Consider the following 22,941-nt stretch of genomic DNA (forward strand, 5'->3'; position numbering starts at 1 on the left):
TTGTGAGATCTTGAGGAGGCCTCCAAAGCCTGAGAGAGAGTTCCTAGAACTCAGTAGGAAGGCTGAAATTGTGCTAGTTAAAACTGCGTAAGTTGCAAGTTAACGGTATCCCAGAGATGCCACCATCTCCATTCCAAGCAAACCAAAACCAAAGTGTGCCCTGGCATCTGTGAAATCTCTCACCACTTGGAGATCAGAGTGCATGTAACAATATTAAGGTCCATCTCCAACAAGTTCTGGTTACCCTTTTCCTGAAAAGTGGTTCACTCAGGCTGAAGGTACTTCATTTCCTCTCAAACCTTTTGGTCAGATTAGATATTATATTCGGCCATCCTCACCTGGTTTGCAAAATATACCACTCCATTCCATGTCACAGACAGATTCCTAAAGCATTGTGCTCTCTCAGGGTCCAGAAAACTGTAAAACTGAGAGGGGAATTACGAAGAGAATCTCATCCATGCTGCATTTCATATGCTGTGTTGCCCTACATCAGATTGTTATGTAATGTTGCCTCAGAAACTGCCTTGCTGCTTGCCTCATGCAAGTTCTGTGTGGGCTTATTCTGCTGAATTGTACAATGGCAGTTTCCTATTGCTTTAGCTTATTGGTTCAGTAGATCTCTCTCTCTCTCTCTCTCTCTCTCTCTCTCTCTCTCTCTCTCTCTCTCTCTCTCTCTTTCACTCACTCTCTCTCAAACACACACACACTTGCTGTGAGATGTTTTTTTAAAAAATCAGCCTTGTTTCGTTATAGACAGGAGACAGAGTCGATGCAGTGCACAGTAAGACCAGCTAAAACTCTGTTGCCGTATTAAGCAGCTAACCTACTATTACCTCAGATTAAGCTCTTTCAGTGCATTTTTTACAACCTTTTACTCTCCTCTGACTAGCTGCTTCAGGCAAGGTTTTACGTCAAATCAATACATTCAGGATTCATCTACTTTACACCACAGTTCATACTCGTCCACTTTAAAACCAGTCATTGATATTATCTACACAGTGGAAAAGTAGGATAAGCGCTCAGCATCACTGTGGGCAGGGGCAGAATTAATGCATGGGTTAAGTCTGAACATTGAATTTTAAAATGCAATGTTCAGATACTGAGACCTGGGTTTGGGGACGCCTAGACAAGAAGTTAGACGCTGGAGGCATATTTGAGAGTTTTATTACTATTACACTGAGTGTTTTGTTATATTACATTCTAATAGGTGTCTTGTAAGTATGGTGCTCTTCATCTTTGAATATTAATCCACTTTGAGCATTCACAGAAATAGATGATGACTATCTCGTGCCCGCCCCCTGTCCCCCAATTCATTGGAACTCCTTCTGTGAGACAGCTATCAGGCTGCAATGAAGAGAGCAACAGGGTGGTGAGTTAGTTCACCATTTTGCTCTGGGTGGAATAAGAGCAAGCATCTGTAAGAGGATGAATCTCCTGTTAGGGACAACAACAAAAAGTCAAAAGACAGGTGCATGTTGTTTCAGGTACATAATTTATTTTCATTTTAAAAAATCATACCCATGAAAAGCAAGATCAGACCTAGAAAGAGTGAATCAGCTGCAGACTCTAAAACCTAAAATTGTCTAGGACCATATAAACAGCTACAAGATTCAGACCTCGGTGAGGCCACTCAGTATTAGGTATCCCTGTTTCACAGACAGGCATTAAATAGTCAGTAGAAATTCCCCATGAAAACATGCTCTGAAGAAACATTAACCAAGATGCTCAGAAGCCAGCGGAATGGATTCCGACCTAGCCATTCCCAGTTCCTTATAACAACAATACAAAATATCAAAAAACACTACTTGCTACTTACACAGTATGCAGTCAATAACCTGCCCCACCCTGAACAAAACCAGCAACCACCCAGCCCAGCACTCTTGGAAACCAAGAGCACAATCGACCGGGAATCTCTCTTTCTCAGGCTTTCTTGAAATGAATGGATGCCGCTCAAGAGCACTGCACATCTCGTGCAGCTCCCATTCATTTCAATAGCGCCCAAGCAGGAGGATTTCATGTTCGACTGTGTTGCAGTCCTTCATTCCATTAGGCACACTGACGCTGCAGTCAGTTCAGTGGGACTCTAAGCACATCTAACAAGGTTCAGGGCTGCCACCTAAATGCCTCCCTACTTGCTGCAGATCCTCTTGGGTCAAAAAGTTAATTTATTTTAAACCAACAGGGCTCACCCCCCTCCAAGTTACCAATGTAGGAGCAGAGATTAGTCCCACTTGCGCCTCTTGTTCCTGGGCCTGCCTCAAGTGCCATGGCTGACCTTGAAGAGTGTGAGGAAATGCCAGAGGTCTACCTTGAAAAATCAATCTGTGTGGAATGTTGCCAAAAGTTTTCTGATGTCCGCTAACAACAGACATCATATCTTACCTCCAGTTATTAGATGGCAGTTTCCAGCTCCAGAATGACTAATGCTAGGGGAGGAGCCAATAATCCGGAATGTCTGCTTTAAGCTCATCATACCTGCAAGCTATACAAAGAGAGTGTGAAGTATCCCTTTAGGGAACAAACTAGGAGAAAATTTCCCAGGAGTTGTTCTATGGATATTCTTAATGGATATGTATGTACACTTAACCGAAATAAATGCAGTAGTATGCAGCACTCAATAAAACTCAGCATTGTTGATGAAACTTCCTATGACCAATCAGCTTTCCAAATTGATTCCCATGAGCTGCTTTCTACAATGCACCCATGCTTTGGAGGTGCAGAGGGGGACAAATGTAGAGATTGGGGCCAAGCCAGTCCCATATACTGGCTACTTCTCAGGAGGCTCAACTTTGGAAGAGAGTCTTTAAGAACCAGCTGCAGCCCTGAGCAGTGAGCCATCCAAATCAACACCAAATACTGTTTTCTCTTACATTTTGCACCAGGGTCACCAATGGAGCCAGCCAGAGGCAGAAAAAACGCATTAATGACTTGCCCGTGCTCCTACATGCTTCCCTTCCGCGTTCTTCTCTGGGTCTCCAGCTGTCCTGTGACCACCCCCCAATACAACACCGTCTTCAAACACACTTTAACATGTTAATAATCCATGTGCCAAACTCATGGTGAGCTCCATAAACGGCCTATGCAAAAAAGAGGAGTCCAAATGTTACCTCCTAGTCCAAGGCAGAGCATATCAAGCCACATGCTTCTTAGCCACAGTCTAAAGCTGAGACTGTACTGGAGAAAGAAGAGAGATGGTCCCTTTGGCCTCACTGGCCTGGCAGCTGGAATACTGGCAGTAATTGACGGAACTCTGTCATGCAGGAAAGGGCCAGCGTTGACGCCTCAAAATAGGTGCAGCTGGTGTGATTTCTCCATACAGATTCCTCCTCTTGAGTCTTCTACACAGTCTCTACTTTTAAATCGTAACTTACATCATTGGAATTTGGCGGATGGGTTACTGATGATTCTACAGATGCGGCCTCAGTATCTGTCCTGATGGTGTTCGGTTCAATCAATATGGCCTAGAAAACAGAAGAAATTTAAACTTGATTTCATTAGCTGGTATTATCACATTTCTTATCCCTATCCAACCAAAGCTATATTCCTATCAGCTAAAATATATACCCCAGGGACAGATGAAACTATTAATTTCAATTTTCATCAGTTTCTCATTTTTTCCATTCTTAAATTCAGTTTCCCACATTTCTGCATCAGTTTGTAGACACTTTTTGTAGAACATATGCATTTGTAAGCATGCTTTCCCCTAATACATGCAGTTTTAGTGCTCATTACTTGGTTTGAGAACTGCATCACAAAATTTGGAGATGTGGATTTTGAAGGATATTATTTCAGAAAGTGCAAATTAAGGAGCTTTGCATTAAAACGTGAACCAATTTCCCCACTATCTGCCCAACCTAATTGGGTCATCTTCCTCACCCTAACGTCTGGCGTGTGCATTTACCTATGCAGCTGACTGAAGTGCAACTAAGACACTCTGGTCCCCAAACAGAGATGCAATTGCAGTTCTGGTGAGAATTATGCACTTACCTCATTGGAATCAGAACGGGTTGCCCGGCACCAAAAATATGCAGTGGCAGATGCGATGCAAAATTCCACAATGGTGAATGTCAGCAATACAATGGCAATCCTGTTGCCTGTCTTCTCCAAAAAGGAAACAAACACAATGTTACAAAGCTGATCACCAAACTGAACTTTATCCATTTATCTTCTCCCGTGAACCTGCCTAGATTTGTACCTTTCCCCCCTCTATTCTGTGTGAATGCAGGAAGAAATTACAGTATTTGAAGCTGTCGACCAAATGTCAGTGAACGCTTGGTTTTTTTCAGGTAATAAAATGTAAAGGAAGGAATTCAAGTTAGGGTATAAATCTGCTTTGATCTGGCTATGGCATGGGCGTCTAGCTGCTAATAGGAAATGAGACTCTGGCTGTAATCCTCTGCATACTTGCCTAGGAGTAACCCTTATTGAACACAGTAGGACTTACTTCTGAGTAAACATGCATAGGATTATTATCAGGTTGCCTGTGTCCTTGGTCTGAATGATTTAGCTTGAGAAAACACCCACCGCTGTACTTTCATGCCAGCTCTTTAAAGCTTTTTGGCTCTCTCTCTCTGTGTAAGGGAGACGGACAGAGAGAGACAGAGAGAGAATGTGAGATGGAAGGGGGATGGGGAGAGAGAGATGTTCCCTGCACAGTCTGGCTCCAGTCTCAGCTGGAGACTTTCAAGATTCATGACTAATAAATAGCACCACAATATCCGTCACCCTCTTAACCAGGACCTGGAATCAAGATCTGAAGCTGGTTAGCAAATGCTACTTAAGATCAGGGCCAGACCAAGACATTTTGCTGCCTGAGGTGAAGGACAAGATGGTGCCCTCCCACATCCCTTAAGCCCACTCACCTGGCAGTCGAATCTTACTTCAGCACTGGCAATGGGACAATGCCCTTCATCACACCTGTGACTAGCAAGCAAATTCAAGGGGTGAAGAGAAGGCTGTGTTGCACAAACATCTCAAGCAGCTCACCACCATTCCAAACCCATCAGTATCTGCTGCCTGAGGCGGCTGCCTCACTTTGACTAATGGCAGGGCCAGCTCAGATGGAATCCTGGTTGCTAGCATTTACCATGGTTCATTGTACTGATGCACTACCTAACAGCGGTAAAGGCTAGCAGGGGGAAGGCGGCGGAATGAGATTTATGTTAGAGAGAGCTGGGTGAGGGAACATGTGGGCAGCTTTTCCCATAGTGAATTTCACATTGTAATGCCAGCACAGAAGTGGGGCAAGCATCACAACAATAATGTGGTTCTGTGTGGGCTGTGCAATGGCTGCTCTTTGAGACTGTGCTACCCACATCTTGACCCTCACCTACCATTTGGGATCCTGACAGTCCCCATGCAGCTGGCATGCTGACTCTGTATGCTTGACAGCATTTGGAGGCACCTTAAGCACATTGTAAATGCTTGCCCATTTATATTAAAATATGCATGTACTAACCCCTCTGACTCCCCTCCCCTCGTTAATCTCAAAAAGTTATGTTGTTGCTGAGGTAGGGAAACTTACCATAACCAGAGAATAGTGATGATTATCATCGTAATGAAATGACCCATTTTTGCTCAGGTCTACTATAAAAGTCAATATTCCAAGTAATGCAAAGATGGCACTGATGATATTCATGGCTTGGGAGCCTTTTACCTGAAAAACATAAAACACTGAATGCAGGCTATTTGCGAGGAGGTATTCTGCTATTTAAAGTGGTAGCAAAGTGCAGGAGCTGCCATCCTCTTCTATAGTCTTTGCTTAGGAACTCCAGTCTCTCAATTCCAGTGTCAAGTGAGTCTCATGATGTCAAGTGAGACTCATGATGTGAAGCACCCAGAGAATGGATCTGGCAGCCACGGAAGCTGCTTAGGCTGAAAGACACAAATGGCAGCTTTGGAGGGAGCTGAAGGCGGCATGATAGAGACATCACTGCCTGTGATGTACACTCTTTTTTGTCTTGCTGTGATCTCTGCTCAAATAGGTTTTCTGAAACACTCCTCACCCTCCGTGCATCCCTGAAGAGAGACAATAGGGGTATATGAACGCCGTCAGCAGCAATGCCTCTGTTGTGTGCTATTGTCTGCCTCCAGCTCTGGATCACCCAAGAAGAATATATCAACTTTCCTCTGCTTGAAACTCTCACCCTCTCCGCAGCAGCTTCATCTGGGTTCCCGGAGATTCAAAACTTCACTACAAAGGCATTCTTCAAAGTTCTTCCCATAAGACTAAGAACAACTTCAGATGCAGCCCCATCATCCTCTGCATGCTTACTCAGATATAAGCTCAGTTGAATTCAGTGAGGGTGAGTCCTGTGATATTGAATTTAAAGTGCAATCCTATGCATATTTACTTGGAGGTAAAGAATGGGACTTACTCTTATATAAATGGATATAGGACTGCAGCCCTAATCTAGTAGATCTAAGGGAACCAGCAGCCCTCCAGCTGTTACTGGACTCCAGTTCCCATCAGACCCAGCCAACATGGCCAGTGGTGATGGATAATGGGAGCTGTAGTCCAACAGCAGCTGGCGGGCCATTCCCAATTTTCCACTCCTTACCTAAAGCTTTGTATTTACAATAATTCACAGGGATAGACTGAAAGGGCCTTGGAAGGACATGCCAGAAAGCAGAACAGTGCTTCTTGCTCTTGTAGGAAACATGATATGGAGAAGCTGTAAGGAAGATGACTAAATACTGGGCCACAGGAGGGCAGATTATCCTCCACACCCTCCTCCTCTAAGTGGTACAAGCCTCTCACTCTGTCCAATTTGTGGCTAGTCCATATGGAATATATGGCAACCCAAAAAGGAGTGCAATAATGCCACAAGAAATAGCCCCATTCCTGCCCTGTCCTGCCGTTTCACAAATATCTACCACAGTATCCTTTGCACATATTGCATAGCTCTTGCTAGCCCTACTCCCCATTATAAAACCAAGCTTCAGCAAGGTGGCTGCATCATCTACCCTCAGACCTGGGTAAATGTCCCTCTGTATTGTACTGAGCCTTTCAATGCTGTGCAAAAACCCTATATATAAAGCGGAGAATTCCCCTGCAATAGGACCACATATATTTCATGAAAGCCAGGTGTAGCAAACCTATGGCCCCCAATATGCTTTTGGACTCTATATCCCATCAGCACCAGCCAACCTTGCTAATAGCCAGGCACGATGGGAGTTGTAGTTCAACAGTATCTGGAGGGCAACAAGTTCCACTTCCCTGATGCAATCTGATCAGGGCTGAAATGGGACTTTCTTTAACCTCAGAATCTACTTTCACTTCAGATTATTGTTACAAAGTCTCCACTATTTTTTCATTGCATTTATATTCCATCTTTCCTCCAGGAAGCTCAAGTAGCACATATGGTTCTCTCCCCCACCCCTCCCACAACCTGTCCTCACAGCAACCCTATGAAGTAAGTGAGGCTGAGAAATAGTGATTGGCACAAATTCTCCTCCTGAGCTTCATGGCTGAGTAAGGATTTGAACCAGAGTCTCCTCAGTTCTAGTCCAATGCTCTTAACCGCTACGCCACAACACACTGTTGCTCAGTTGATCCCAGAAACCTGCCAAACCTTAGCTGTTCATCTGAGGTGAGCAGAGTTAGACTACAGTTAAAAGAACGGCTGACTTCAACTCACTGCACACTCTGTAGGGCTCTTCTCAGCACCAATTGTGAGGCATCCGGAGACAATGAACTGTTTGGGAGGAAGGAAACAAGTGTGTAATTGATAGTCATGTTAAAGGCAGTTACCCTTCCCACAATCACTGGACCCACCTTAGAAGGCTGTGATAGAAATGAAGAGGAAGATTGGTACCATCCTTGCTGGCTTTTTATTTATTTTTAAGGATGGTTTGTTCAAGGGAGAAAGCCTATTATAGCCTCTTAACCACATGTAGCAAGGCTGCCCCATCATCTGGCCAGGTCAGATTTCCCACAAGTAAACGATCTCTACTGTCTGGGACAGGTGATCTTCTTACAACTCACTTAACATCCCCATCGTCTACTTCAATGTTCCATTCTGGGCCTCAAAACTAAGACTATTTCTGTACTCTTGGCAGGCACCTCCTACCTCCAAAAGGAAGTTGGAGGCGCAAGATGAATGAGGCCTGACACCTCTGAGCCTAGGCAGAGCCACCCCCCAGAGTGATGGTTGATCAAGTGATAGCTCAAGTGACTGGGGTGATGCGGAGCCATGCTATGGATTCTCTGCTTCGGAGCCACAGAAAGAGTGTAGTGCATTTGATGCTGTTGATTTTAGAGCTGAGATGAAACATTTGGTTTTGTGAGTGTCAAAAATAAAACAAAGTCAAATAAAAAGAAAGAGAAAAAAGAAGCCTTCTATTTTTGCAGTTTTCAACACTTGTGAACATATCTGACATTAGCCCTCTTCAAGTGGCTTATATTTGAGTTAAGTGACCACAAAAAGGGGGAGCTGAGGGTACCCGCCAGTGGCGTAGCATGGGGGGTGCAGGGGGGGCCGGCCGCACCGGGCGCAACATCTGGGGGTTAGGGTTAGGGGGGCGCAAATCCACGGGTTAGGGGGCGCAAATCCATGGGTTAGGGGGCGCAAATTACTTGCCTTGCCCCGGGTGCTGACAACCCACGCTACGCCACTGGTACAAGCATACTACCCCACCCCTGTTGCCTAGCCTTCTGCAAGTCGGATGGTGGTGGTGGTAAACGTATGAACTGAAGAGCCTGCTTTTTGGCTCTGTTAGGATTCTATTTCACACACAGGAAGACTCCATGAGCACAGGAGGCCCCTCACTTTGTACATTCAGCTTACAACTCATGGAAGGTGATGCGAACAGCATCAGGGGTGTGGAATTAGTGCCCTATGCACACCCATCGTGAGTTTACCTAACTCACATACAGAATATTCGAAGAGGACTATTGTCTCAATGCTGAACTTTTCTGAGCCATTTCCCTTTTCATCCGTTGCCCTCACAGTCTTCTTTAGCCTCTTTCCCCCACACTGCCGCTTATTCCAATGGTGAACCATTTTATTTTGTCAATGGTTACACAGAGAAGGGGTGCGACTCTTATGCGATGATGTCAAGGAAGCTTGAAAGCAAGAGAACCCATTGATCACCCCAGACAAAGTGGCAGTGGCTGAGGACTGTGAGGGCAGAAAGTATCAAAACAATCTGATTACTCAGTGAGACAAGTATCCTTAGCAGTCCTTTGTCTGGCTGTGTTAATTTCAAGGTGAATGTTTGTCGGAGCCCTAATCAGGGCAGGAGTGAGGAACAAATGCATCTTGGGGAAGTGGTTTTGCAGAAACAACTTAAGGGTGATTTCGTACCTGAGGCTTAAATAATCTTTGAACCTCTCCATTGCTCAACCATGGCCAATTTTAATCAGGCTATGCCAGCACTTTCAGACTGCTCCTAGGGTGCCAGTGCATAGGCCGGCAATGCAAAGGCCTAGCATTTTAATTCTCCACAATGCCCCAGAGTAACATGATATCAGGGGCATGGCAGGCAATTTATCATGGGGGCCTGAAGCTGCCCATTGCCACCAGCAGGTAAGCCAGAAGCCAGGGGCACCCTGTAAGAGCAGGAGGGGCACCAGAAAGCCCTCTGCCAAGGGCCCCTTCAGATTTGGAGATGGCTCTGTTAGAAAGCAGAATCAAGGCTTTTACAATATAAGTGTGCATTCTGCCTTAGGTTTCCTATTCGCATCCCATCGCAATTTAAAGCAAGGATCACTTTAAGCCTCACACACAAAAAGGTAAAAGACAACACAGAAGGACACCAATAAACAGCAAAGGAAAATTGAGCGATAGAATAAGACCACCCAGGGCAAGTAAGTTGTATGAAGTGGATGGAGAATGGAAGATGTGTGTGAACAGACTGCAACGTGAAAAACGAGATGTTGATGAAAATTCTCAGAAAAGACAGTCACAGGTTAACAGTAGGAGTGAACGTTGGCAGTGCACCCCACCCTAACCTCACCCATTGCTAGGCAGCCATTTCCCCATGCTCTTGCCCTAAAGTAAGGTCAGGATGCACCCACTATTTTCTATATGATCTGCTATAGAACATAACTTGATGCGGCATTTTCAGATCACATTTCATGAACTGCATTTGTTTAGCACTCCACACTTTTTTCTTTTTTTAACAAAAAAAAAAGTGTAAACATGTGGGTTTCAATACAGAAGCAAAGACTTATCATCTGGCCAGAATTCTCATGCAATTTCTTCCCTTTCCATAGCCCTCTGCCCACCCCTACCCTGATCCTAGTTGCTGGTGTATTTTTAGTTTCCTTGTACAGTGGTACCTCTGGTTAAGTACTTAATTTGTTCCGGAGGTCCGTTCTTAACCTGAAACTGTTCTTAACCTGAAGCACCACTTTAGTTAATGGGGCCTCCCGCTGCTGCTGTGCCGCTGGAGCACGATTTCTGTTCTCATCCTGAAGCAAAGTTCTTAACTCGAGGTACTATTTCTGGGTTAGCAGAGTCTGTAACCTGACGTGTATGTAACCTGAAGCATATGTGACCTGAAGTGTATGTAACCTGAGGTACCACTGTACTGCAAAGTTTGTGTCCACTGCATCCATGCAACTTCCGCCAGAGACACCTTAGCAACCCATCTGCTCCTCAAACTGGTTCCTTCCCAATTCTTCCTTGAAATTGCAGGAGTGCAATCTTGTGCAGACTGCCATTAATAAGGAACAACAGCTTAGGCTCACAAATCCAGGAGGAGGAGGAGGCACATGTGTACAAGAGCATAGGGAGGGAGGGAGAAATTTGATTCAGTATGCATTTAAAGCTGAACGTATCAAATTCATACGCTATCCTTCAAAATTCACACATCAGAATTTTACAATGCAGTTCTCCACCCCAAAAATGCTTCCAAGAACACATACATTAGGGATAAGAATGGAGGTATTCTTGAAAAAGAACATACAAAAATGCATTATATCGGAGTGGGGGGAATTGCTTGACAAAAATGTGTACATTATTCAAAACTGCATATAAAAATGTGTTTAATGGGAGAAATTGGCACTAAAACACTGGTAAATTTTCAAGAGGATTTTAAAAATTATTACTGCAAAAAGCAGACAAATGAGTTCAAAATTAGAAAAATGAGAAACTGAGAGAACCAAAATTGACAGATCCTTCCATCCCTATATGGGAAATTTGTACTGGAGCAATACAAGATAAAAATGAACCAGAAATGAACTGGGGGGGGGGGATAAAATGCTGCTGCCACACCCCTGGAAATAAAAAGGAGTTGCTTTTTAACTGTGATAATAAGAGCTTAACTAAACATCACAGGGAATGCATTGTGGCAGACCAATATCTGCCCCCTTCATCTCCTTGATGGTGTCACTGTGATTAGTATTTTCCCACTCCAGTTAACTGGCAGTTATAGTGGATGGGGAAATAAATGCTTGACAGCGTGATGTCATTTCACATGTTTATCTGACATGTTTATTTGACATTACTGGTGACATGCATATGGCAGGGCAGGGCGAGTCATGTAAGCTGGGGGCAGCTATGTGTCCTATTAACATCTGATTAGGCCCTGAAAGTGGTAAATATATCAGAAGAGCAAAATTCTCTCTATATTTTAATACTGAATATTCAAAATATTGATTGAATTTCCCCAAACTTTGTCAAATGATTTGAAGCATAGAATTTATGCATGTTAAGGAAATAGCAGGAGAGTCTCAAAATGCATTTGCTATCCCTGATCCTAAACCATTTTTTAAAATGAATTAAGTCCAATGGGACTTCTTAACAAGTATGCTTAAGGCTGCACAATAAGCAAATGGTTAAGTAAGAATTCTTGCTGTCATTCCTCTTCCATTAGAGGGTGGCAAGCTGGCAGAGAGGAGGAAGATCCACAAAGAGGCAGGGCCACATGGTGGCACTTTTCTGGGGCGGTTGCACGGTGACATCGTAACAACCACCACAGAGAAGCCATACTGCATATCAGCTTGTACAGATGGTAACCCAACGTGGATCCTGATTAAAGTATGTGCTTGCTGTCTGCATGCAGGTTAAAACTGGCACTAGCTAATCCTGTGCTGTCCTTCTCCAACGCTCCTTCTCTCATGCAGCAAGAGAAGGTGTGGAAAAGCCACAGAGAACTCTTGTCTTTTAAAACACCTATTATGATGTTTAAGTGGGAATAGACAGGGCCAGAAGGCAGGCTAGAATCAGTGCTTGGAAGGAATGAACTAATTCAGAATAACTAATTCACTGAATTTTAAAAAATCTCTGAATTACATCTGAAAGAAGCTGTGAACACGAATTAAGTTCCTTTTGCTGTGGAACTCTGGGCAATTTCTAATTTGATGAAATTTCAATTCTTATAGGGTTTCATCACCCCTAACTCTGTTTGTTCATGGCCAATTCATTGACCATTTTCACCTATTTGAAAAGCGATGCTGCTATTTAAGCTTAAAAAACACAATTGTTAGGGGTAATAAGTAAAGCAATTGCTGACATTACACAGTGCGTGCTTTCTTAGACTTTTTGAGTATGTTTTACATTTTAGCAGAGCAGCTTGTAAAACTCTGAAGGCTGGGGGGAAATGCCAAGGATGACGTGAACAAAATATGAATTGAAGGGATCATAAAATCATAGCACCATGGAGTTGCAAGAGACCTCAAGGGTCATCTATTCCAACCCCCTGAAATGCAGGAATCTCAACTTGAACTGTATGTACTTGATTCCTTTTGGGAGGGGTGCAATCCTTTTTAAAATGAACTTTCCAAGTCCTGGCTAGGATTCATTCACGTTATTGATAGAGCACTACTGAAAACACCTTCCTGAGGGGCCGGCTCTACTATCAGGCAGGGTGTAGTCATCGCCTCAGGCAGTAGAACCCCTGAGCCCCTCAGCCATTGTTCACTGTTGGTGATCAGAGCTAAATTTGCCACAGGCCTGTCAATATACCCCCTGAAGTAGCCTGCTGCCCTCAGGTGCACTGCAGGATGCTATCGCATCGACAGCATTGAAGTAAGGTTCAACTGCCAATCTAATCAGCATCAGTACATAGAATGGGTGGAGATGCCATCTTGTGTTCTGTCTCAGAAAGGGAAAAGTTTGCGGCTGGCTCTGCCTTCCACAGCATCAAAGTCTTTATACCCGTGAAGCGTTTTTGTTGTTGTTGTTTATTTTTAAGCAGAAGGGTGTTCCAATCTAACTGCTGATGTTCTGCCATGTCACTCTGAAGATGGCAGCTCTGCCCAGCCAGTGAACGGCACCTTTCAACCCAACAAGATTAGGTAAACAGAGAATCCAGTAAGATCCCATCTGGACAGTTTTGGCACTAGGTGGCATTGGATTTAGTTGTGGCTGGATGAAGTCTGCAGTTGCTGCTCTGGTCTTGTTGGAGAGAGACAGGAAAGCTCTCGTCTAGCTCACTGGACTCTGCCTCCTCTAAGCCAGTGATTCGTAAACAGCCTCCTCACTTGCCTGCTCCATCCCTCCTAGCAATAGCCTTTTAGTTGGACCCATTAGCAACTGCTTGCATGCTGAGTAAAGGTGGCCAGGAGTCAGAGAAGGCGGTGGGGGGAGAAGGTCTCCCTCCACCAAGGTGAAAGGGTCAGAGGAGAGAAACCGGGAATAAAAAGGGAATACATAGGTGAGAGAAACTGTTCTGGGAATGAGAAGTGGCTGTAAAAGGACCAGGGAGAATGGGTGACAGAAACTGGAAACTAGGGGATATGGTACTAGTGTGAAAGGAGAATGGGAGAAGAAATTACAGGAGATGTTTTGGTTTTTTTTTAAAAAAAAAAAACCATTGAGAGGTATGTGGGGATGGGGAGAGAAAAATATAAAAGAAAAAGCCTTCTTAATGGATCAGAGAGGCTGTCACAAATAGCTCCAGAGCAAAGGTCTGTACTTGAGGAAAGCTTAGGTACGGAACCCTTGTCATTAGGAAAATGCTGGAGCAAAGAATTTAGGAATCTCCAAAGATGGATTAGATATTAGTCGGAAATGATGTCAGTAATTGCCAGCTGATTGTGCCAAACTCTTCCTCCATTTGCCACCATTTTGTGACTGTTGGGGCTCAGTAATATGACCCCTGAGAGCAGAAAAGGTGAGAACCTCTTGCTGTAGGCTTACCATGGTTGTGAATGGGCTCCTTAATGCTAGCTGGAAGGCCTGCACAGGTCTAATGAACTTTTAGCCTGTCAATGGACTTTTTAAAAATACTTCCATTATCCAGAGACAAAGATTACCGTACTTTTTTATGCCTCCCAAGTCTTAGGGTCACTCCTTCAAAAAGAATGAATTCACTATCTAATACTGAAGTTATTTTGGTTGCCTCAGGAGATGGAAAATAGGTGGCAAATGTACAGACATTCACTGGGATTTTTTATGTTATCACAATTCCAACCATACCACAACAACCATCTCACTTTGGTTTGGTTTTTCAAGGTTTATGTATGTGAAATACTCGCTAATCTTTTACAAAGCTTTGGAGGTGACATTTTGTCATAAGATAACCAGATGCTCGATTCTGCCATAGACAGAAAGAGATTTTTTTATATTAAAAAAACTTAGGGTTGAAGGCACATTCTACCCTTTCTGTAAAAAAAAGAACTAGTTGTGAGACTTGGAAACGTTTTATATGACTGTGTGTTTTCACTTTATTTCAGTTACTGAAAATCTGAAATTACTGTTGTTTTTTCAGCATGAACTGCAACAACTAAGTTTAATAGGCTATACCGTTCTGCAGTCTTACATTCCCAAAGCCCTTTTACATGTTCCATGTTGTTGGAAGAGAGGACTATGAGTTGACGTTGATGTCACTTAGTGTGGACAGTCGCTACATTATTGAAGATAAAGTAGCCACCCTTTGGTACAACAATCAGGGCTGTTAAATGGTAATTTAGACAGCTGCAGTGGAAATTATACCTGCCTGTCATCTGGTGATTGATTCTATGTTCCAGGCCCCAACCCCTGAAATCTCACACCACTTGGAGATTGAGGTGGCATGTAACAATATCTTAAAAAAAAATACCCTCAGATAAGGCCAAACCCCAAATAAGACCAATGTGGCTCTCAGACCTGAACCCCTGAACCTTTTACAGAAGGTGCTTGTAATTTCCAATCTTTCGGACTGGGACATAAGAAACAAGGGCAGGGTGTCCATCTCTCGGAGGCTGCCACTCACAGTAGCTTATACTGTATAACATTTGATAGAACTGCTGCATATCTTCTTTTGAGTAGTTCAATGTTCATAATTTCAAATTACAGTGGTACCTCTGGTTAAGAACTTAATTTGTTCTGGAGGTCCCTTCTTAACCTGAAACTGTTCTTAACCTGAAGCACCACTTTAGCTAATGGGGCCTCTCACTGCCGCTGCCGCGTGATTTTTGTTCTCATCCTGAGGTAAAGTTTTTAACCTGAGGTACTACTTCCGGGTTAGCAGAGTCTGTAACCTGAAGCATCTGTAACCCGAAGCGTTTGTAACCTGAGGTACCACTGTATGACTCAGGAAAACTACCACACATTATACAACAGTGTGTAAAGAAGCCCTGCTCAGTGTTTGTTTGTTTGTTTGAATGAAAAGTTGCCTCAGGAGGCTGTGATTTTGAGGGGAGTAGCAAAGGTGGTGTTATGCTTCACTCTTCCCTTGCTGGCTAATTTTCTGTTGCAATGCAACATTGCTCCTTCCAAAGCTGCTTTCTCCCTATTCCCCTAGGGAAGAAAAATCCCATTTTGATGTCTGGAAACCAAGGGTAGCACATCCTGTTTCGCTGTTTGAGAAGAAATGGGGAAGGCCACCCTGCCTGCGCCCCACTGCCCCTGCCCAAGCATCTCTTACCTAGCTTGTGCAGTGGCAGTGTGAAGCAGCAGCAGCAACAGTAGGTTCCAGCAAGACCTCTCAAGATCTTGCCAAAATCTCGCAAGATCTTGCTGGAAATCAGCGCTGAGTCCAGCACCACTTCTTCACCTGTAGTGGAGGCAGCAGGGCAGGTGCAGAAGGCACTACCTTGAACCCTTCCACCACCTGAAGCAGCTTCTTCTCTTTGCCTAATAATAGCCTTGCTGGAAACCTGTGAGGGCAGGTGATTTTGTACACACACACACACTGCTTAGCATCCGTTTCCCCCTGCCACTTCCCAACTTGAAATTTAAGCCTTCCAAAAGTGCTTTTCATTTCATTTTAGTCAGAAATTAATTAAACCCATGTTCATATAGCGGGTAGTTTGCACCTGAGGGTTCATGCATTTCTCTGTAATTCTGCATTGGGAGACCCAAATAAGACATCTTTGGGTGACAAGATGTAAAACAGACTTTTCAGCATAAAGGGCATTGTGTCTTTGGAGTTTTTGACATGTTTGTTTAAGTTTTGCACAGATTTTGTGGGGGGGGGGACCACACACATTCTAGACAGTGTCAGATTTCTCTGACATAAAATTTCCCAGAAGTAAAATACTAAATTTATCCCCAGGAATTTAGTCCAAGGATTTCAGCACAACACAAACTTTACATATACAATCATTTATGGCTTTGCTCTCTAGAATGAGAAAGAGAGCATCTGAAATGGTTTGATTTTCATTTTTGATTTTTAAAATGTAAATTGGCATCTCCTCAAAATAAAAATGTTTTCATTTTTAGTTGCACTACGCTAACAATACATTATAACGAAAAGAAAAGAATTCTGAACACTTCAAAACAAAACTGAAGAGGGTGGGTGAGAGGGAGGGAGGCAAGGAAGTCCAAATTTATAACATATCTTTTGAACATAAAGGACATTTTTAGGCAAAACACTTAATGAGTTTCAAAATGGATTACACACTTTTGAAAGATGAAAAACATCACCTCTGTTGTCATTATAAACCAAGAGAGTATCTGATGGCTTCACTCCGCAGCATTGCCTGAAATCTCCATTAGGGCTGTAATCCTACACCCACTTACCTGGGAGTAAGCTCCACTGAACTCAATGGAATTTACTTCCGAGTAGACAAGACTAGGATTGCGCTGCAAATCACTCTAGTCCGGGAGTTTTCTGATGGCTCTGCAAACTTTTCCTTCAACAGCTGATGCCCCTTCCAGGATGCTACTATCTGTTTCTCACACTTGGCATGCCAACTCTCTTTCCACTCTTTCCTTCCTCGCTCTTCCACCTCACTCCCCATCTTCCCAGGGGGGCTTGTCCAGTCCCATGTGCGATACTCACGGATGCTCCTCCCAAGAAGGGGATCTCTCCAGACACAAAGTATGAGGTATATACACTGGTCAAGGTGCTGAGAATGATCCCAAAGCTAATGTGTATGAAGCCAGTCATGATCTGGATGGTCTGTGGGAACAATCAGGGGAATAATACTCGGCACTTGATGGACTAAATTAACATTCACACACACACACCCCTTAATGATTACACCAACTTCGAAGGACTGACGCCAGAGAATCTTCTGAGTTGATCTTTTTAATGGTAAGATCACTATTCCTTATGTTCTAGGGCATCTTTCTGCTGAGAAAGTGCTTCACAATTTTCATCTATTTCACTTGACTTTGTGTATCAGGAGATCTTTATGTTCTAAGCACTTCCCGACTCTTCAACAGTATAGTTAATGTCATCTGGTAACTAAATGGAAGCTGACATTTACAAAATCTGCTCTAATTAACACTTCCGTATTGTTCAGATGCTGGCAGAGGAGGAGGACATCCCACTAAAATCTACTCCAAGCCAGGCTGAGCTGATCCAGGTGCACCTATGAGCAAGTAAGAGAAAGTGAGATTTGGAGGAGGGGGTTCGTGACCACAGCAAATCCTGTTGGATGATTGTTTGGATTGTTCCTAGGACTCCCAGCAGGCAATGAATCCTGGTCTTTTGGTTAACTCAGAATCAGACAGATTATGGGAGATAACAGAGGATGTATGCAGAATGTATTCAAATAAGCTGGATTCAGGTCACCAGCCATTTATGAGAGGGCCACATCTATCTATCTATCTGCAAACATCCTGGTTTTACTACCTGCCTGGCACAGCAAAAATGGGAGGTGGCTGAAATTTATGACTGATGGGCTGTGTTTAGCTGGGTCATAAATTACACAAGGCTATTCTAAACAAGGCAGTGGAGAATATCAACTGAAATGTGTTCTTCTGCCCTGGCCTGTACACAGGGGACCATGTTTATCTGGTTTGCCACTGCTCTGGATTTTGTGAGGCATGTGTAAAAGGACTCGGTTAAATCCAGTTTTCAACTCAAATTGCTGTTGGTTGTACAAATATTAACAATTTGGGCAAGAATAAACTGCCACCATGTTACAGCCAAAGAAACCGCAGCAATATTGTAACATAAGCCTCTTGCATTTTGGTCAGCTGGGTAGACACTGATCAGGGCTCATAATATGTGGAAGATGCTTCAATTTGGAGCCCGTTTAAAGGCAAAAGAAGCAAAAATGATTCTTAAGGACCACCAAGCTTGTGTCTGCCTGCCTTCTGAGATCTAGTCTGTTTTAGGGCCATTCTTCTGTCCTGGCATTGGCTGACAAGCAGCTGAAGGAAGAGGGCCAGGGAAACTTAGACAGGTGCAAGGAGGAAAAGAAGGTAGCAGCCGTCAGAAGGTAATTGACAACATTACACGTTGGGGCTGAGTTAGTCAAAGTGGTTCCCTCTAGATGTCGATGGATTACAATTGCCATCAGCCCTAGCCAGCTGTGGCCAATGATCAGGGATGATAGGAATCATAGTCCACAACATATGGAGGGAACTACTTTGGCTACCTTTGGGAAAGGTGCACATGAGAATAGTGTTTGTAGGGGTGGAGAGACAATATTTCTTCTGCTAGATATCCTCACAGTAACAAGTAAGAAACAACAACTCTGTGAGCATAAGCAAAGGCGCCACTAGGTGACAAGTCTGACACCTTCAGAGTCGCTAAATCACTTTTTCAAAGTTAAAGGACACTGTTGAGCTATACTGATTCATCTGGTGAAAATGGCAGGTGTCTGTGAAATCACAGGCTGGGCCACATCTTCACTGCTGGTGAATCAGGTCCCACCTGGTAGAGCATCAGTTTCACTGGCTTAAAACCAAGTAGAATTTGCCATCCACAGGAGATTACCACTTGCATCTGCTCCACACACAGTAGAATTGACTGGGACAACCCCTGACCAAGGTTTCTGAATTTGCTTTACAAATAACCTGATATTTACTAGCCGCCTTTCTTCCTTTTTTAATGTCTGTCTGTCTGTCTGTCTGTCTGTCCGTCTGTCAGCTGGGGGGGGATTTTGTGCCTCTCATTTTTATCTGAACATAATCTTCATCTCAGTGCATTTGTGCTTCCATGCAATTGTGCAGATTGTGTGGCTCGGTAAGAGAGAACAAGGCACACCGTATGAATTGCATTTGTGCCAACAGATGGGCAGGAAGAGTAGGGCTGCAATCGCGTGCCCACTTTCCTGGGAATAAGCCCCATTGAATGCAGTGGGACTTACTTCTTAGTAGGCATGTGTAGGATTGCACTGTAAATGTGGTTCTTTTCAGCATGGTGCAGCCTAGCACAGCAGTGTGCTGACATCAGTTCCTCTGACAAGAGGCTATTTTTGTGGTGACCCAAAGCACTCTTCTAGCATATCTGTTGCCTCACAAGCCCACACGCTCTGGTTGGGAGCTGGGCTGTGTTCATAAAGGGAGTCGGTGTTGCTGGTCTGGGAAATCCCAGCACAGCGGTATACCTATTTTTAGAAGGTAGGGAAAAGTCTGTTTCCATGCTTTCATAATTCACTGTAGCACTAATGCATCGAATCAGCCATGAGATTCCCTTTGTAAATGTGCTGGACTCTCATTTATTCTGAACCTGTGCAGGACCAGTACACGTGAGTGTGTAGTAGACACAGCAGTTACTTTCTATGCAGATTCCAACGGATATGGCTGTGTGCTTAAGCTATTGTCTTAAAGGCAGCCCCATGCATTTTGTCTTCTTACAGCTGCAGAATAAGAAACCTTTTCACGTGCATAAAGAGAGTGGCATGGAATCTGGGCTTTATAAAGTCATTGTACTGAGCAGGTCCACTCAGTAATGTGGCCCTAAAGCCTTCTCTTTCCCCAAAGCGTTGCCCTATGTTTTTACATCAGTCTGTAAAGAGGCAGGAAAGGAAAGAGGGGAGAAGGCTGCTGGGGGGCGGGTGTACTGCTGCTCCTTATTATCTGCAAACCATTGCAAGAGTGTTCTGACTCTGCCCTTAACATTCAGAACAAGGCAAGGCTGAAAAACTCACTCTGCCTCTAGGATCAGTGCCAAGGCTTGTTTTGAGTCACCACTCACCAAGACTCAGCCATGGAACCCATTTTAAAAGCTAGTTCTGAGCTCTGGCAGGAGTATGTGGATTAATAGTGAGGAGAAGGCCTCTGGGCATGTGCAAAGTATTCACACCTACACACACACACCATATCTGGAATTAGTGTTCAGGGCCCCAGGTCAGGTTTGTAAACAGTCCAATTTCCCCCATCAGACTGATGCAAGGATAGACACCTGTGCCTCCACTTCCCCGATGTTGATGGACTCCAGCTGCCAATGGTCAGGGATGAAAGGAGCTGTTGTCTAGCAAGATCTGTAGAACCACAGGTTCCCCAGCCATGGTCGATCTAGTCCAGTATTCTGTTTCCAATTGCAGTCAGCCCATTGTGTCTTGAAAACTTAGAAGCAGGGCATAAAAGCAATGGCCCTCCCTTGTCTGTCCCCAACACCAGGCATTACGGGGTATACTGCCTTTGAACATGAAGGCTCCATTTAGTTGTTGTAGCTAACAGTGATGGACACAGCAATTCTCTCTCGCAAATAGTGGTGCTAGGATTTGATCATGTTCCACTGCCTAATTCTGCCTTTTGTGCTGTGTTGCTAGAGCGATGCTGCTCACTTCCTTCATGTACCGAAGCACGAATGCTCATCTGTCCCCTCGCCTAACATTGATGCTGAAGTCTGCAACCCCGTAGCACACACCAGGGCACCGGGCATTTTAGAGGTAGCGACCAGCGGGATCTTTTCCCACTCTCCTTTCTGGCTTCAGATTTAGTTACTGCTCCTTGGGAATATTTAGCATATGAATACACACACATACACAAAACCACGTCCTGACGAGCTGCTCTCAAGAAGCTATTCCCTTTCATCTGAGAGGCATAATAAATTCCCAGGTTAATTTAAGGGACCATAATGATTAGCCGTCCTGATGTTTCTCCACCATCCCCCGTCCTGCTTCTCTCTCTTTCTCTCACACATGCTTAATTCAGAAGCAGGAGAGATCTAGAATACCACTGCCCCCTAAGTTAGGAGATCGGCTGCCATTTCAGGGGAATCCACCCCAGTCCTCTCCATCCTCCTCCCTCAATATCCCAGCTCACCTCCCTCCCCAAAGTGCCTCCCCCACCGTTCTGTCACTCACCCCCAGCACTCGATTCTTCCCTTTGGGAATGGTTTCCACTGTGTACATCACAGTCCTTCTCCCCAGCCGGAAGGTCCCCATTCCCTGCATGGGAACTAGCTGGCGCGTTTGCTCCCAAGACTACTCGGTCCCTAGCAACTGAACACTCAGCTGCATCAGCCCCACGCAGGCTGAGCATGGATGGCAGCTCGCTTGGCCTGGCTGCGCTCGGCTCCAGCACTCTCTCTCTTCGAGGGAAAGGAGAAAGAGTGGTCTTATTGGCTTCTGTCAGTGGTGATGTCACACACAGTCGGATATGCTGCAGAAAAGGCAGAACGGGGTGGTGGTGGGGGGATTCATTCCCTCTTCCTGCTGCTGCTGCTGCTGCTCATAGGTAAATCCTGCTTCTGCCAGAACTGCTTCCTCAGCAAGCACAAAGGCAAAACCAGGGGTGGGTGGGTGTTTTGCATGATACTACCAAATTCCAGGGGAAATACATGCTTAGTCTGGAGAGGCGACACTGATGAAAATCCCTGTGACAGGAGTTTGCTGCAAACAGAGATGGAAAACTGGGAACATGAGGTACCAAGGAATTGGTCAGAAGACCCTCCTGCACCAAAGGAAAAGATTCTTGGATCTTCTCCATGGCAATGCAAAATCTACCTTGAAATACCGCTTTTGTTTTATTCATTTGTCACATTACATTTATATAATGCTTTTCCTCCCAGAAACTTAAGGCAATGTGCATTGTCTTCCTCGCCCCAGTTTTATCCTCACAAAACTCTTGTGTGGTCGGTTAAGCTGTGAGGTGGCGACTGGTCCAAATTCATCCAGTGAGCTTCATGGCTGTTGAGTGTTTTGAAGCTAGATCTCTGTAATCCTTGCCTTGCGACACTAGACCGCACTGGTGCATCTCACCAGCAATGATGGTGCAATCTTATAAACGCCTACCCAAAAGTAAGTCCTGCTGATTTCAGTGGGACTTGGTTCCAAGTAAGTGTGCGTAGGATTACAGCCTGAGTTGTCCCTTTCAAAGTCATTGTAGCTTCCGACTCAGTCCTGCCACAAAGACAAGTTTGTGTCTTTGCTTGTGTTGCCAAAAGAGATCTGCAGAGCATCTCATTTCTGCTTGTGGCATCCTGTAGCCTGGATTCCATTTGCTGAAGTTGTGTGGATCGAATCAGCCTTTGGGTGCTGCAGGGAGATCCAAGAAGTATATTTCATTCTAAAGCCAACCAGGGATCCCCCTTTCCCCCTGGCAATGTGCCAGAGGTATTAACTTGTGGTAAGTAGATACAACCCCTCCACCTGATTAGGACAGGTTAAGGCATTAATTTGGAAAGAATCAAGTGAACATTCAAAGTTAATCAATTTTAATTTCAGATTGTTTCTTTCCAAACTAAAGCCCTGCTGTACTACCAATGGTCCTGCCGGAGCTTGATGAGGCCTAGCAGCAGCTCCTCCACCAAACTAGGGTGCAAGCCCTTCCTACTACCGCCATCCCATAATCTTTCAGGTTGAGGGGCCAGTGGGGAGGCCTGACAGCAACTATAAGGCACTTTGCATCAGCCTAGACTATGGAGGCGCCTGGGCCCAGT

The 22,941-nt window shown here is 44.4% G+C and overlaps 1 protein-coding gene across 2 annotated transcripts; it reads right to left on the minus strand.

Annotated features, from left to right (window-relative positions):
- Positions 1-1,473: 1,473 nt before the first annotated feature.
- LOC308574127 (membrane-spanning 4-domains subfamily A member 15-like) lies at positions 1,474-21,737 on the minus strand. 2 transcript variants are annotated; one of them, XM_081171601.1, is made up of 6 exons: positions 21,365-21,737; positions 17,158-17,277; positions 7,641-7,697; positions 5,525-5,656; positions 3,988-4,101; positions 1,474-3,461 (listed from the first exon to the last, which is right to left on the minus strand). In XM_081171601.1, the coding sequence occupies exons 1-6, from the start codon at positions 21,452-21,454 to the stop codon at positions 3,339-3,341; spliced, it is 636 nt and encodes a 211-aa protein (XP_081027727.1). In that variant the 5' UTR covers positions 21,455-21,737; the 3' UTR covers positions 1,474-3,338. The 2 variants fall into 2 exon arrangements, with proteins under 2 accessions (XP_081027727.1, XP_081027728.1); XM_081171602.1 differs by having other exon boundaries at positions 3,988-4,098; positions 21,365-21,735.
- Between the last annotated feature and the right edge of the window lie 1,204 nt (positions 21,738-22,941).

This window comes from Podarcis bocagei (genome assembly GCF_964188305.1).
Source record: "Podarcis bocagei genome assembly, chromosome: 1".
NCBI classification, from domain to species: domain Eukaryota; kingdom Metazoa; phylum Chordata; class Lepidosauria; order Squamata; family Lacertidae; genus Podarcis; species Podarcis bocagei.